This window comes from Mauremys mutica, chromosome 2 (assembly GCF_020497125.1).
Source record: "Mauremys mutica isolate MM-2020 ecotype Southern chromosome 2, ASM2049712v1, whole genome shotgun sequence".
In the NCBI taxonomy this organism is placed as follows: Eukaryota; Metazoa; Chordata; order Testudines; family Geoemydidae; genus Mauremys; species Mauremys mutica.
The window spans coordinates 145,787,152-145,801,958 of record NC_059073.1 but is presented as its reverse complement, the minus strand read 5'-3'; the positions used below and the strand labels follow the sequence as shown (position 1 = coordinate 145,801,958).

The 14,807-nt window shown below is 56.8% G+C and overlaps 1 protein-coding gene and 1 long non-coding RNA gene across 7 annotated transcripts in view; one reads left to right on the top strand and one right to left on the bottom strand.

Moving 5' to 3' along the window:
- CAMK2B (calcium/calmodulin dependent protein kinase II beta) overlaps positions 1–14,807 on the top strand; it is a 147,863-nt gene that overhangs the window by 103,147 nt on the left and 29,909 nt on the right. For all 6 annotated transcript variants that reach the window (XM_045004651.1, XM_045004650.1, XM_045004652.1 and 3 more), the window contains 2 exons: positions 9,737–9,777; positions 10,225–10,296. In XM_045004651.1, coding sequence (XP_044860586.1) covers positions 9,737–9,777; positions 10,225–10,296 — 113 coding nt within the window. The remainder of the gene's footprint in view (positions 1–9,736; positions 9,778–10,224; positions 10,297–14,807) is intronic.
- Positions 1,660–12,904, bottom strand: LOC123363550. The gene is made up of 3 exons (XR_006576799.1): positions 12,863–12,904; positions 7,508–7,717; positions 1,660–2,785 (listed from the first exon to the last, which is right to left on the bottom strand). It is a non-coding gene; the product is annotated as an uncharacterized LOC123363550 (long non-coding RNA).

Sequence of the window (14,807 nt, the reverse complement as noted above, 5' to 3'; positions counted from 1 at the left end):
ACTTAGCAGCATCTGAGTAAAATCTTCAACTGGGCCTAAGTGATTTAGGAGCCATATAACAGACGTGTCTTAGGCACTGAGGGAAGGCTACCTTTCATTGAAATCCAATGGGGCTTAGGCTCCTAAGTGACTCAGGGCCAGATTTGCAAAGGTTCTTAGGCCCCTAGAAATGCAGAGAGGTGCCTAAGTCCCTTTCACAATCTGGCCCTTTTGAAAAATTTATCCGTCGCTTCTCCTCGTGACATTAGGCAACCCTCTCTCTGTGCCTCAGTTTCCCTATTAGTAAAATGAGCACCCAGACACTCCCCGCCCTCTGGCATGTGGGTTCCTGACTGTACTCCAAGAGCCAGCTCCTACTGATTAATTCATTCATTAAAGCCAGCAATGTGGTGGTGACGCCCTCCTTCATTTCTCTGTCAAGCCGCGCTCAGCGCAGGACTCTGTGTTCCCTTTAGCAGGAGTTGAAGCCCGTCCCTCTCTCACACAGGGCAGGGAGCAGCTGCTGGTGAACTCGTCGGGGGGCGTAAAAACCTGAACTCAGGGCTGGGCAGGGGACGGAAGGTGGAGATGGGCTGCAGACTCTGTATTTTAAATGCCACCCTTGGTAGTCCTGGCTGATTGGTTTGGGAGCATAATCAGCATTGGATGTGCTGTGCCGCTCCCCTTTGAAACAAGCCAATCCCTCGGCTGTTTTCCTGCCACACACAGAGCCCTGGGCATGATTGTACTGGGGTGGCTACACTGGCTGTTTTTAGCTCCATTAAAGCCAGCTTGGGGATGCCTACCCATGCTGCTGTCCACCTCCTGACCGCAGTGGGGACATCCCCGGCCCCTTTCGGCGCTTGGGATCGGTCCCTAGAGCAGGAGGAGGCAAGGGCCATGCATGCCAGCTGCAACCAGTGTCAGGCAGGGGGTCATGCCTAGTTGCGGCCCCTCTTGCATCGTCCAGGCTGTTGGCCTGGTATCCTGCACTGGTGGCTTTTCAGGGCAGCGAAGGCCCAGCCGGCTTTCCCAGCGTATCCAGAGATTCTGTTCCTGACTTGGGATTGGAGTTCCCGTCCTCAAGCTTCGTCGGTCGGAAGCTTTGGGATTCCGCATTGGGATTCCTCCCCCAGCGAGGGATTTCCACAGTCAGGGGCCGAAACGGGAAGCAAGGAAATGACCCAAAGCCCGGGGAGCAGGCAGGCAGATCGCCCACTGTATAAGGCGTGAGCACCGCCCCCCAGGCCCAGCGACAGAGTTGCCCGTCTCACTTTGGTGTGCGATTGCGTGGCTCCAGAGAGCGGACAGCAGAGAGGTGCTGGGTGTGCTTAAGGACTGACATTCACCCTGTGCAGAGGGGCAGCCCGAGGCACCCGCCAGAAGCACCCCTGATATTTGGAAGACGTCAGCAGGGCGGAGACCCACAGTGGCCCTCGCACAGGGCGAGAGTCACTGGGGTGGCGTTTCAGGGAGTGAGGGGAGAGAGCAGAGAGCACCCATTTGCTTTGTGGCGCTGTATTAAAATGTAAAGACTGGAGCTGAAGAAAGTTCCTTTCCGAGGAGATCTCCCTTGTGCCAGGGTCTGGCAGTCGGGGGGTAAGTTCCCAGAGGGCCTATGGCACAGGGAATGTCTCCAGTGTGGCTATGCAAGTCTGATGCACCGCACCACCCCCCAGTTATGGCTAAGCAGAGCCTCTGGGTAACCTCTACAAAGGCTCCTAAGTCACTTAGGGCCCAGATCCTCCAAGGTATATAGGTGCCTGTCTCCCACTGATTGCAGTGGGTGTTAGGCTTTGAGGTTCTGGGCCGCGGAAGCCTGAAGCCCACTGACTTTCTGTGGGACTCGGCACTTCTGAAAATGGGCTCAGATGAAATTGACCAAAGCACCCAAGTGATTTAAGAGCCTATCTCTCATTTTCAAAAGCCCCGCAGGCGCCTGGGAGTCCATGTCACTGCCAGTCAGTGGGGTTTTGGCTCATTGGTCATTTGGAGGCATTTGAAAATTTCCCCTCTATCCATTTCCAAATGTGGTTTGCAAGGGGCTTGGTGCACACGGGGCCTGGAGACGGGCTCTGACCTGGGCCCATTTGCCTTTCTGCCTGAAGCTCGCCTGTGTCCGGAGCACGATGTGAATGTCCAACCTAGGTGTGGCCGTCGCGCTGCATTGGCAAGATTCCCGGAGCTTTGTGCACAGAGCAGCCGCCGATTGGCACGGCCATCGTCTGCAGTCCCCTAGCCACGCAGGCAGGCGTTCCCGTATTGCCCCCAGAGCTCGGTTAGCTCTGCTCTTCTGGCATCTCTATCCCCTCTCCCCCCGCTGATCCGGCATGTCAGTGCAGAGACCTTTCCCTCTCCAGCGCCCGCCTCCTCTTCCTGGTGCGGTGAAGTCACTGGCCGGCTGAGCGCAGGGCGGGTGGATATTGACAGCTCCCGCACGGAGCAGGAATGCACCTGGCAGCCGGGGGAAGAGGCGGCTTTGGCAGCAGTGTCTGATACGGGCCACCCCGTTGGGTGCGCACCTGTATGAGGACGCCCAGGCTGTCTCCGGACGAAGGTGAAAGGGATTCAGTTACTGCCCCGGGCGCTGCTGTTGCACTGATCTCTGCAATGCACTGGCAGATGACTGGGGGGAGGCTCGACAAACAGCTGGGGGCCAGTCCCCGGCTTTGGTGGGTGATGGAGAGGTGGCTTTTTCTGCCTTTCCCATCGTGGTCTTCCACGGTCTAGGAGCACAAGGGTCACTGGAACCGGAAGCCTGGCAGGAGGCGTCTGTCAATCACAGGTGCCTTGGGGCTCAGCAGTGCTGCAGAAGGAAAAACAGAGCCCAAGTTAAAGGAAGTGTTGGGGAAACACGCCTGAGCGTGCCGGGGGCTGTCCGGAAGTGGCTGGGCTGACTGGCTAGTCTAGTGAAAGGAGATAGCTAGGGATAAGGGAGAGCTTACCCATATGGAGGGTCTGTGGGCATTCAGACAGGCTCCCCCCCTCCCGTGCCACCTCCATCCCAAAGGGTCTTCCTTGTGAATGCTGGCTCTCTGCTTGCCACGGCCTCCCGCCCGCTCCTCCCCCTGGCCTGGCCTGGAGGTTGAACTTGGTGAATGATGCATGAGGTTGTGTGACCCAAGTGCATGGTCCAGAGCCTTGTCTGGTTTTATCTGTCCACCCAACCCGGAGGTGGGGCTCTTTGCTTTGTGTCCGCTGGTGCCAGCCCTGCATGCAGGAGACTGATCTGCATGGCAGTGACAGAAACACACCCACCCGAGCTTGTATTAATGTCCGTGCAAAACTCCGTCCGGGATCCAACCAACACATCCAGTGGAGGGAGCAGTGACTGACCCACGTGTCGCACTGTGTCTGGCACCGGTTATAAGCCCATCCCCTCAGAGCAGACTGGTGCCGGCATTTCCTGCATCTGCTTTAAGAGGAGGCACCTGAATCTCTATGCAAACTTCAGTCTATAGGCATTCACAATGTACTTGGGGCTGGAAGCTTGCAAGGAGAGAGACACTGCCTCGGGTGGCTATGGCAGGGCTCAAAGGGGCACGTGGGAACAGCCTGTGACTATCAGAAAAGCAGAGGCTGGTGGGAGGGGGTAATTTAGGGTGACACCCAGGGGTATATATTAGGGGGCTGTAATGAAATCGATTTAAAATTGATCCGGTTACACCCGTGAGACCCCCGAATGAAGATGCACCTAGATTGCTGCTGTCACTTGCCAGTAAACAGATTTTGCTTGATGTGGAAAGTTGCTGTCACTCTCCTGACCCCGGGAACTGCCCCGCCAGCTCTGACAACCTGCGTTTGAAAAGAGAAATGCCCCGATGGTTCAATGGCTGACACTGGAGCAGCTTCCAAACTCTCCTGCCCTGGCTGTGCCCTCTCTGGATCCGCTTCCCCTCTGTCTGCAAGACGTTATGTTAAAGTCACGTTCCAGCCCCTTGTGGAGTCGGCAGCAGGTGGCTAGAGCGGAGCAGAGCATGTCAGGGCTTTTCATCCAGCAGCACGGAGGACAAGTGAGTGAGTCACACAAGTTTCTCCACTGGGGGAAACAATCGGTGTTGCGCAGTGGAGAGGAGTTTGGAAAGGAACGGTAGCTTCAGCAGAAATGGAGCTGCCACACCAAGAAGGGAGCGGTGGGGTTTCTGGCCTCGGCCTGGAGTGGGACTGGTGCTGCTTAGCTTGGCGTGGCAGAATAATAGATCACTGGTCTTCACAAGAACACAGGCCAGTCAGATGGTGGATATTGGCTATAGATTCACTGGCCAAGGATGACAAGTGAACTACAAGCAAGAGCGATGCCCACCCAGCAGAGCAATTGAAAGAGATACAAACAGGCCCTGAGCCAGCCACAGCAGAGAGCCCCTGTGGAGAACCTCCTGGGCTGCCTTTTCTGGCCTCTGGACAGTATTGGACTGATCGCCAAAAGATGACCCGGAGCCACCCATGACCAGTGGTGCTGAACAGACAGCTCCAGCCCTGAAGCGAGTTTGAGGACGCTACCAGCTCCAGGATCCTAGATCGGGCCTTGATAGGAAACAATTGGTGCCGAATGCACTGCTCCCCTCTTCTCCAGGGGGATCCACAGCCTGTGGCCCCTCCATTGCTGTCCCGTCTGGTGCCACTCCCCCAGAAGAAGCTCTGGCTGTGGCACATCGGCTCATCGTAGGTGTGGCTGGCAGTTGCTCCGATGGCTTAGGCAAAGGGTTGGCCCAAAGGGTCCCTTTGCTCCTCATCTTACACACCATCCACCAGGACATGGAGAGCGGCTGCAAGTGGCTTCTGGCCCCTCCACCCGTGAGGTTCATAGAATCATAGAATATCAGGGTTGGAAGGGACCTCAGGAGGTATCTAGTCTTCAAGCAGGACCAATCCCCAACTAAATCATCTCTACCCCACTCCCTGCTTTGTCCCCTTCCATCCCCTCTGTCTCCAGACAAGCCTTGCCCACGGTGCACAAGGCTTCTTGTCATTGATGTTCAGATCTCCCCTGCCCTCTGGGCGAGAAATCTCTGCCGGAACACCCGCCTTGCTGGCAGCCTCCTCGGCCATAGACAAAGGGCCTGGCTTTGTCTTGCCATTTCCTGCACCCAATCCCGTCACACCAGGGTTATAGCCCTCCAGAGTCTTCCCATTGTCTCTAATAACAAATAAGCCCAGAGTGTTGGGTTCTCCCTGGTGGCTTTAAGGTGTGAAGTCCTCTCTGGTTCTGCACCCTCCTCCTTTGGGGAACGAATGCATCACCTCCCCAGAACTGTATCCTCTGCCAGTCCAGAGCCTTGGGAAACCAAGCTGCAGTCCCTCACTTTACACTCACTTGGGCTCCCTGCCGGTCCAGGAGCCAGCCATAGCAAAGTGACACGCCCAGGGGGCCATGAGAGATCTCAGTCTGCTGGCATCCATCTCCCCTCCCCTCGCCATGGCTACTGGGGATGAGCCCCCCAGACGGTCACTGTGGCATCTGGGCCAGCCTTGTAGGTTGGTCATGCTGTGCCAGGCAATGTGAGTTCACGTGATGAGACCAGGTCCCTCACCCTACACATGCTGCGCAGGGTGTCCAGCAGCTTGAACCTTATGGACGGGCATTTCTGCTGGCAGCGTCCCGCTGGCCAAAGCGTGACCTTGGGAGTTAGGTTTGGAGAGCCCAGGGTCAGGCTGGGCTTTGGAGACCTCATCCCCTGCTTTCCGGCTGGGTTACCAGTCAGAAGAGCTTTGAGGGTCCGAGCGTGACCCCTTTGCACGGCCAGCTTCCTCCTCCGTGGGGCTGGGAGCCCACTGCCAGTGGCACGTAGATGGTCTGTGAGGTTGGGTTCCCTCCCAGCGCACGCCATGCTCTCATTTCCCAGCCAGGTGGCTCTCCCCTGCAGGAGGACACCAGGATTGCCAGACGTTACTGGTACCACCTTTCTGGGTGCTCCCCACAGGGGGCTCTGCTGAAAGGGATGAAGGCAGCTCCTCTTCCCGATTTGCAAGGTTCTGTGTGGTGAAGCTCCCTGGGGACGGGCCAGCCCTGGAAGAGCTGCTCTTATGGAAGAGTGACGGTTTAGAGGCAGGCACGGTTTACGTGCTTGGTGGTTTTGCTCTAGGGAGGAAGGGTGACCTAGGGGATGGGCCGCTCGACTGGGGGCCAGGACTCCTGGGTTCTGTTCCCAGCTCTGGCATTGACTTGCTGGGAGAGCTTGGGCGAGTTGTGTCTCCGCCCCTCTTCCTCCCTCAGCGAGGGATATTGACCCTCCTTAATAGCACAGCTGGAAAGTGCGAAGCTCGCTGTGTTGTCAGGCCCAGCCGACGGGGCTGGCGTGCAGTAGAACTGACCATTTCACGCTCCAGATGAGGGGAATGCTCTGCCAAAGCCGGAGCTGGGACCTCTGCCCCCACAGGCCATGCACAGATGTCTCAAGTCCACGAGACACTTTCTAATCCTGGAGTAACTCGTCCTCCAGTCTTGGGGCGACTCCAGCTAGACCATCGCATAGAGCACGACTGCGGGCCAAGCCTGTAGCCTTTTCAGCACAGTGTAGGTACTCGCGTGGTGCATTTTATCAAAGGCACCCAAACAGCTCCCGTCTGAGTCACAGCTGGCCGCATTCGCTGGTGCCCTCCGTGGCTGTGTGCAGCCCAGCAACAGATGCTGTCGGCCACCAGATCCGTGCTGCAGAGCCAAGGAAGCCATTCTGTTTCCCAGGAAAGCTACCAGCTACCTTTTGATCACAGCCTCTATTGCCAGGGCCGAAGGAGCGCCACGTGGTTAAGGCCAGAAAGGACCATGACGATTATCCAGGCTGATCTGCACGGCACAGGCCAGCGAATGTCACCCTGCGTTAATCCCGGTACCTCCTGGCTGCACCATGGCGGGTCTTTCACAGGGGGTTGTCCCGTCTCTAAAGACTCTAAGCGCCGGAGCCTCGGCCCCGTCCCTTGGAAAGCCCCCCAGTAACCCGCATTGTTACGAATGCGCCAGTGGCGGGAACAGCTGGAGTAGTTACGGCTGCGTTTACCAGTAACGCTTTCCCATGGACCAGTCAGCAGCCCCCTCCCACGCACCCTGGGCTCAGCAGAGTGACAGGAAGCCACGGCAGGCTAGATCTGTTGGGGGCATGTGCCTGCTGGTTTGAAATCAGCTGCACGAGGCAAAGTCAAATTGAACACTAGACGCTAGCAAGGATCACTTCAATCCCCAGATGGGGGGACCAGCAATGTTAGGGGGCACTGTGGGGGGAATATGGCCACTGTGCTTGAATGACAAAGAATTTGGCTTCGGTGACACTGAGAGACACGATCCGGGGAGCGGAGAGCTGCCTCGTTCTGCCTTGTCGCTTTTCTGACTGCTGTGGCATTTTAAAAGGCTACTGTCTGCCCCGACTCCCACCCCCTGCGCCCCCACCCCCACCCCCTGCACCACCATCAGTGTGATTGTGCTCAGGCCAGCTGTGAGTGGTAACTTCCCCGGAAACGTTGCACTCTGCTGGAATCAACACCTCTTTTTGTTCTCTTCTCTCCTCTGCCCTCCACTCCCTCCTTCTCCTCTCACCTGCCTGTCTCTCTCGCTTTCCTCTTCTGTACATTTCTGTCAGGTAAGCAAACCTTTCCCCGGGTTCTCTCCTCAGAGCTGGCTGGGGGACGGGAGGCAGAGGTGGCCGTGGGGCAGTGGGCCGGGTGGCGGCGCTCCCTACGTTCCACCTAGTCCCCGGGCCGTAGGGCGAGCGCCGATGCTCGGGTAGCGTTCAGAGAGGGTTTCTGTCTGCGAATGAGCGACAAACGGCACCAGTTAAAAGCCAGCAAATAGAAGCAGGCGGTATGCAATCTGTCCCCACACACCGCTGCGCCAGTGCACTTCAGTTTTGACCAGCAGCCCCCCTGTTTCAGTCCTGGGCTCACCACAAGCTGCTCTGCCGGTGCCCCTCAATCCCAACCCACAGCCCCTGCTACCCCAGTCCTGCCTCCCACCCCTGGCTCTGCCAGTGCCCCTCAATCCTGACCCACAGCTCCAGCTAGCCCAGTCTTGGGCTCCCCTCAGCTCTGCCGGTGACCCTCACTCCCGACCCACAGCCCCTGTTACCCCAGTCCTGCCCCCAACCCCGGCTCTGTCAGTGCCCCTCACTCCTGACTCACAACCTCCTTTTATCCTAATCCTGCCCCCCATCCCTGGCTCTGCCGGTGTCTTCAATCCTGACTCCATCCCCCTGCTATCCCAGCACTGGGCTCCCCCCACAGCCCTGCTGGTGCCCCTCGATCCTGACTCTCAACCCCTGGCATATCCAGCCCTGGGTTCCCACATCTCTGCCAATGCGTCATTCCAGGCCTGCAGCTCCTCTGCTCTCTCAGCCAGGGCTGCAGCGTTGCTGACATGGGACAGTTGTTGGCTATTCTGAATGCAGCTTCCGACCCAAGGAGTAAGGAAAATACAGAAAGCAAAAGGGGGTGTGCACGAAAGAGCAGGTGGCCAGGCCCAGAGGGGACAGCGGGGAAGCAGGCAGCACAGCCTAGCATGCTGGAGACCCCAGGGCAGGAGGGCTGGGCAGGGCAGTGAAGACGGGACCCAGAGCACAGCGGGGGCTGCAGGTTCCAGGGGTTGCTCCTTGGTGAGTGAAGCTTCTGCTGCTTGGACCCCAGCTGGGGAGGGCCATGGATGCCAAGGCTGTGACACTCAGGGGGCTGGGAGCCCAGGCAGTGCGGAGTAGCGGTTAGAGCAGGGGTTGGGCATCATCCCTGAGTTCTAGTGCCAGTGCAGGTTTGGGGAATAACCTTAACCCCTGTGTCTCCACGTGCCCCTCTAGGAGTGCAGGCTGAACCCCCGCTCCCCCCGACCTGCTTGGTGGGCGCATGGTGAGATTGGTGGGGATAAGTGCTCTCAAGGAGTGAAATGGGATTGTGCCTCGGTGCCACACTGCCCGGTGATGTGTGGCTGGGCAGCTCCTGGCCGGAGGGGGCAGTAGGTGGCTGGGGGCTGGCTCTCGGAGGGCGTGATCCTGCGTGGGAAGGGTCGGTGCAGAGGAAGGATTGCTCAGCTATCAGCTCACTGGCTGTGAGGCGGTGAAGCGCTGAGCCTGGCTGGTGTGAGGGCAGGAGAGAAGGGCCCTGGGGACGGGGGTGAGGGTAGATCACACTGGTGCAGAGGGCGAACAGCGTGAGATCACGCGGAGGCAGCTGGCGCCCTCTGCCCAGAACCTGCCTTTAGGAACCGGGGAAGGGGCTAGTGAAAGGTCCAGCTGGGCGGAGATGTTCTGAGTCAGTGGGTTTCTAGTGGAGCCTGCTGGCCGGCACTCAAGGCAGGTTCCAGGGAAAGAGAGCAGAGACCCCAGGGCTGCCCCACTTAGGAAGGTTTGGAGGGTTTCTCTGAGGCGACATCATTGACAGAGCCGAGCGCTGTCCCTGGAAAGCCTGCCTCCGGTTCTGCTTGCGTGTGCTCTGGCCAAACTTGGGCCTGCCTGGGGCAGCTCTGCTGAGCTGGGAAACCGAGGGCACGCTGCGCTCACGTGAAGGGAACAGCCTCCAACTGGGCCGGCTGCCACGGCCGCTGTGACCTTTTCTGGGTCCCCATCTCGTATTCCGCTCAAGCCGGCGAAGGTGGGGGCTCCCCGGGTGCAGGAGGCTGCCCGCCTGGGGGAAGGGGTGGCACTCCCCTTCTGTGTTCAGACATAACCCATCAGGGTTTGGGTTTGAAGGGGCCTCTCTCCGCCCCTCAAGGGCAGGTGGCAGCACGGCGGGTGCTGGCGAGGGGGGAACTGCCACTAACCCTGTCCTTTCCCTCCCCATGCAGCAGCTAAGAGCTTACTGAACAAGAAGGTCGACGTTGGCAAGGTGAGCAGCGTGCTGGGGCTGCGGGGAGATCGGTTTTAGATTCCGAGGCCGGTGGGATATGATTCCGGCGGTGCAGGCTCCTGTCAGGCCAGTGCCGTGGTGAGCTGGGGCCTGCCGCTCACAGCTTCTGACTGGCCTGGAGCCACGACTCGAATCTCTGGAGTCTCTCCCAGTCCAGGAGGGCTTTGCAAAGCTGCCCATAGACAGTTCCCCAGTTCCACTGTGTCCCACCCACATCTGGGCCTTCTCTGGAGTCCTGGATGCACACTAGGCACTTGGCTTTCCTGCTCATGTCCGCCTCGGCCTGACCACGTAATGCAGGGGGTCCCTGCTTGCCCCATAGGGTTGGAAAGGTCTGGGGGTGTGGAGGGGAGCATGGGCCACCAGCATGGAGCGCAGGCTTTGGAAGTTCAGGCCTGCCTTTCAGGGTGCGTTTCTCCTTTGCAGCCGCAGACGAACAGCAGCAAAGGCAGCGCCGGGGTCACCAGCCCGAAAGGAACCCTCCCTCCAGCTGCACTGGTATGGCTCTCTATCTGTTCTTCTGCCCCTCCGCTTTCCCAGCTGCCTGCGAGCCGCCTGGCTCGGGGGGATTGAGTGGTGCTCCCTGCCCATGTGCCCCCTAAAGCCTCCTGCGTTCCTGAGGCAATCCGGCCAGAGGGGAGGGCTGCATGTTCCTGCTCAAACAACAGAGGGGGCTTCCCGCCCCTCTGCGTCACTAGCCCGGCCAATGGCAGGTGCCAGGGCTTGCCCCACCCGGCTGGGCACCTGACGTGCTCCCTGCCTTCGGCCCCCATCCCTGTGCTGCGAGTGCCAGCCCCAGAGCAGACCCCGCGGAGGACCAGAGTCACAGTCGAGAAGAGCTGGCCCAGAGTGCCTGGCCTTGGTAAGTGTGTGGAGCCCAGTACCGTGCCCAGCCCCAGGGATGGTAGGACAGGCCTGGGGAGAAGGATGCCGGGCCTCGCCTGGGGAGCAAGCTGTTCCTGACCCAGGCCTCGGCCCGGGACAGCGAGCGTCCCAGGAGCTGCTCTAGCCCTCCCGGAGCTTCCCGTGGCCCAGGGGAGGAGCGGCAGGGTGAGCTGCGTTCACGTCTACCCTGGTCCAGACACTTCCCCGCTCAGTGCGGGGCCCCGGCTGCCACCCCGGGGCTAGTGCCAAGGGGGCTGAATAGGAGGGGCGGGGGAGATGCCACCATTGGCAATCGCTTGAGGCGAGACCGAGCCGGGAAGGCAAGGCCGACGCAGCGTCCAGCAGCCTGCGCGCTGTGCTGGCTCCGTAGGGCTGCCTGGAGCCCTGATCTGCAGCCAGCTGCTCCCTCTGGGGCTGGGAGTCACGGACAGGCCGGAGCAGGAGGTCACTCTGGGCCCCGCGAAGCTGTAAATGAAGCAGGGAGAGGCAGTGGCCTGCTGTACGGTACAACGCCCCGGGCCAGAATCCTGGGGACAGGCCTCAGAGACTGAACAGGGCTGCAGCGAGGGGAGGTGCAAAGTCCCTTATCAGTGAGTGCAATGTGCAGGCCTTTGCGTTTGCATCCCCTGGAGTGGCCTGTTTCTCCAGGACACCCTGTTGCCAGAGGATCGTCTGTACCCCTGCTCTGTCCAGCCCTGGAATCGTTTTCATTGGTACCCCTAGCACGGATCACATTCTAACGCATGTCCACAAACATGCCTTGAAATTCTAGTGCAGACAGGACACACCCATCTCTTCCCAGTCACGCTTAAGGGCTAACTCTTCATGGCACGTCTACACCCGAGTTTACAGTCACGCTAATGTAACGCTCCCAGCGGTGACGCAAGAGCGTGATACCAAACGCAGGGCAGACTGTTAAACACCAGAGCACCAACCCCGAACGGGTGGTGAATTCTATGCTTAGATTTCACCAACCAGTGCAAGCTCCTTGGGTGCTCTAAGAGTACCCCTGGGGTACGCCGCTCTGTCCCCCCACCCAGGTGAGTGTATCTCTGTGATCGACGGACCCTTCCTTCCACCGAGAATCACCGCAATATTCAGGTTTCCCCCAGTCCCAGTCACTTGCCCCAGATCAGTGCACCTTAGATCTCCCACCACAGACGCTTGTAGCCAATCCCGAAGACTGATTAGGTAGGAAAAGGAAACGAGAGAGTTACGTACAAGGGCAAAGCGAGCGAACGTAGACCCATGCATGGGTTACAGTCGCAGGGTTCAGAAGGTGATATCAGCTTGTGACGGAGTTAGTCACCGCTGGGGCGCCTCCTGGTGGCCACGTCTGGGGATTAGTACTTTTCAGGTCATGACCCCCTTCTGACCGCACCCTCCCTCGCTCTCCTGGACTCGCCGTGTGACTCAGCCCTCTGGCCTGGTCATTAACAGCCCTACCCTCGCAGGTCTCAGAGTTCCACCAGGTCAGCTGTCCGTGTGCCTGCTCCAGGGCCAGGCCCTCTGCTGCTTCCCCAGCGGCTGGTAGGGGAACCTGGGCCCCCCTCCCACTCCTCCGGCTTCCAGACCAGGGACTCTAAGGCCTGGTCTACACTACGGGGGGGTGGGGGATCGAACTAAGGTACGCGACTTCAGCTACGCGAATAGCGTAGCTGAAGTCGAACTACCTTAGTTCGAATTTCCTACCTGTCCAGACGCCGCGGGATCGAACTCCGCGGCTCCCCCGTTGACTCCGCCACCGCCGTTTGCGGCGGTGGAGTTCCGGAGTCGACGGGAGCGCGTTCGGAGTTTGAACTATCGTGTCTAGATTAGACGTGATAGTTTGAACTCCGAGAAGTCGAACTCTCTGCGTCAACCCGGCGGGTAAGTATGGACCTACCCTAAGTCTAGCAACTGCCATCTACTTGATCCCAGATTCTGTTGCTATTTCCCTTTTCTGCTCCCCTTCTCCATCTTCCAGCCCCCTCCTCTGGCCTTGCCTGCCCAAACTCCAGATTACGTTCCCTGCAGCCCTCTTCTGGTCTGTCTTTTTCTTCTCCTCTCATTTTATGCTGCTGCAGCAGCCATTCTCGCATCATCAAAATCATATATCCTCCCCCCGCCCCAGCCCAGTATCCTTCGAAAAGGGAAGTGATTCTCTTTTACGGCTGCCCCACTTTCCCGGCGCGCTCACCGGTCCTTTCCGACGATAGTCTTTCACCTCGCGGCCTCTCGGTTCTTGGGAAAGAATCTTTTTGTGGAATCCTCCCTGCGTTACCACGACAGCTGCTCAGCTGGGTCCTAGACTTTTGCATACGTCACAGAGCACGTCTTTGTGCTTGTTTCGTAAATATAAATGACCATGCAGGTCACAGCAAGCTGTTCGAAGAACAGAAGTACCTAGAGTCGGAGCTGTCGTAGCTATTAATAAACCAGTATCCTCAGGCTGGGGACATAGTTCATGGAACCGTTGTCCTTTTTCCTCTTGGGACCATAGTTCTTCCCGTTCCTGTGCAAGTTCTCTCTTCACCAAACTTTTGAAGTCCTGTTTTCTCAACCTCCTCACTTTGTAAGGCAGTTTTTGCAGCTTTATCTGCCATTTCATTGCCCAGTGTCCCGACACACCCCGGAATCCACACTGTTACTATCTGTATACACCCAGTTGTGCTATCTCCGTAGTTAAGAACAATATTTAATTGAATGAGTCATTCCTGCTTTCCAAGGCTTCCTTTCTAATTGCCGTTACACCCGGTAAAGAGTCAGGTAGGATAACAACCATAGCTGGGCATACCGCTGTGCCAACAGTACACCCATCAATTTGGCCATCAAATGGCTGCAAAATTGGTTAGGCTCCTAGATCTCTTAATTCCAAATTCGGGGATACAAAGGCCATTCCCACTCTGCCCATGCTGTTGTCTCTGGAACCGTCAGTAGAGCTTTAGCAAAGCTAACCCCATTTGCTATGTATAAACTCAGAAATCTTAGTCGTCATATTTGATAGTCCTGCTCTTCCTTATGTTCTTATAATTCCAGCTCCACAAGTGGACAGCCAACCCTCCAGCTGTAGGTGGATTTCCCAGGACTAAAGATTTTAATTTCATCCAGACCTTCCTTTTCACCCAAGTCTTTTACCCACCTTTTGACCCTGGGAGTTTGTGGCATCCAGTTACTTCTTCTCTACTTAATTCCCAGCAGTTCTCGTCTATTCATTTAGTACTTTGATCTTCTCTGTTTCCATTAACCTTCGCCCAAAAGGTGAAATCTAACAATTTCATCCTTCCATTTATAGGCATTTCTCCAGTTGTGACCTGCAGCCCGCACAACGGAATCGTGATACTCACACCACCTGTGATTCACAGAGCTTGGGCTCAGCTCAGCTCTGATTGTTCGAGTGTTGAGTTAGAAGTGGAATTAAAGGTTCGGCATACCCCAAGCATTCCCAGCAATTCTTTGAAGCAGATTCATCCTAGCTTTACATTTAATCTTGATATTACCTAGGTGACCCTTCCAAGTGAGCTTGTTGTTAGACATAACTTCTGAGATGTGGGAAGGGATAGCTCAGTGGTTTGAGCCTTAGCCTGCTAAACCCAGGGTTGTGAGTTCAATCCTTGAGGGGGCCATTTAGGGAACTGGGGTAAAAAGCTGTTTGGGGATTGGTCCTGCTTTGAGCAGGGGGTTGGACTAGATACCTCCTGAGGTCCCTTCCAACCCTGATATTCTATGTCAAATGTTGAGATACCTGTATTTTTTCTATACAGATAAGCCCCTTTGTTTTCAGTTTAAACCAATTTTTACCAAAAAAAATCCTGGGTTTTACAAAAAATATTATTTCTGTTTTTTTCTGAGGTTCACCCTACTTTTGTATCATTCAGATATATAAAAAATAACTTGTTTTATTAGGAAACTACAATACATTGCATGAGATCTATTGTTTTCTTAACCTCGGAGGTGCCATTGTGCTTTGAGTTCTGTTTTAGTTCTGCAGCAAACCACATTGATGAACGGAATTCAAAGCATTCATCTACTGAATACTTCCCCCTCCCCCGTCTTTCCATCCACCAAAACAAACCCCGATATTTACCTAGAAAAATTATTAGTAGTTTTTTGCACTGATTTTCGCCTGTTTTTGTTGTTGTAAT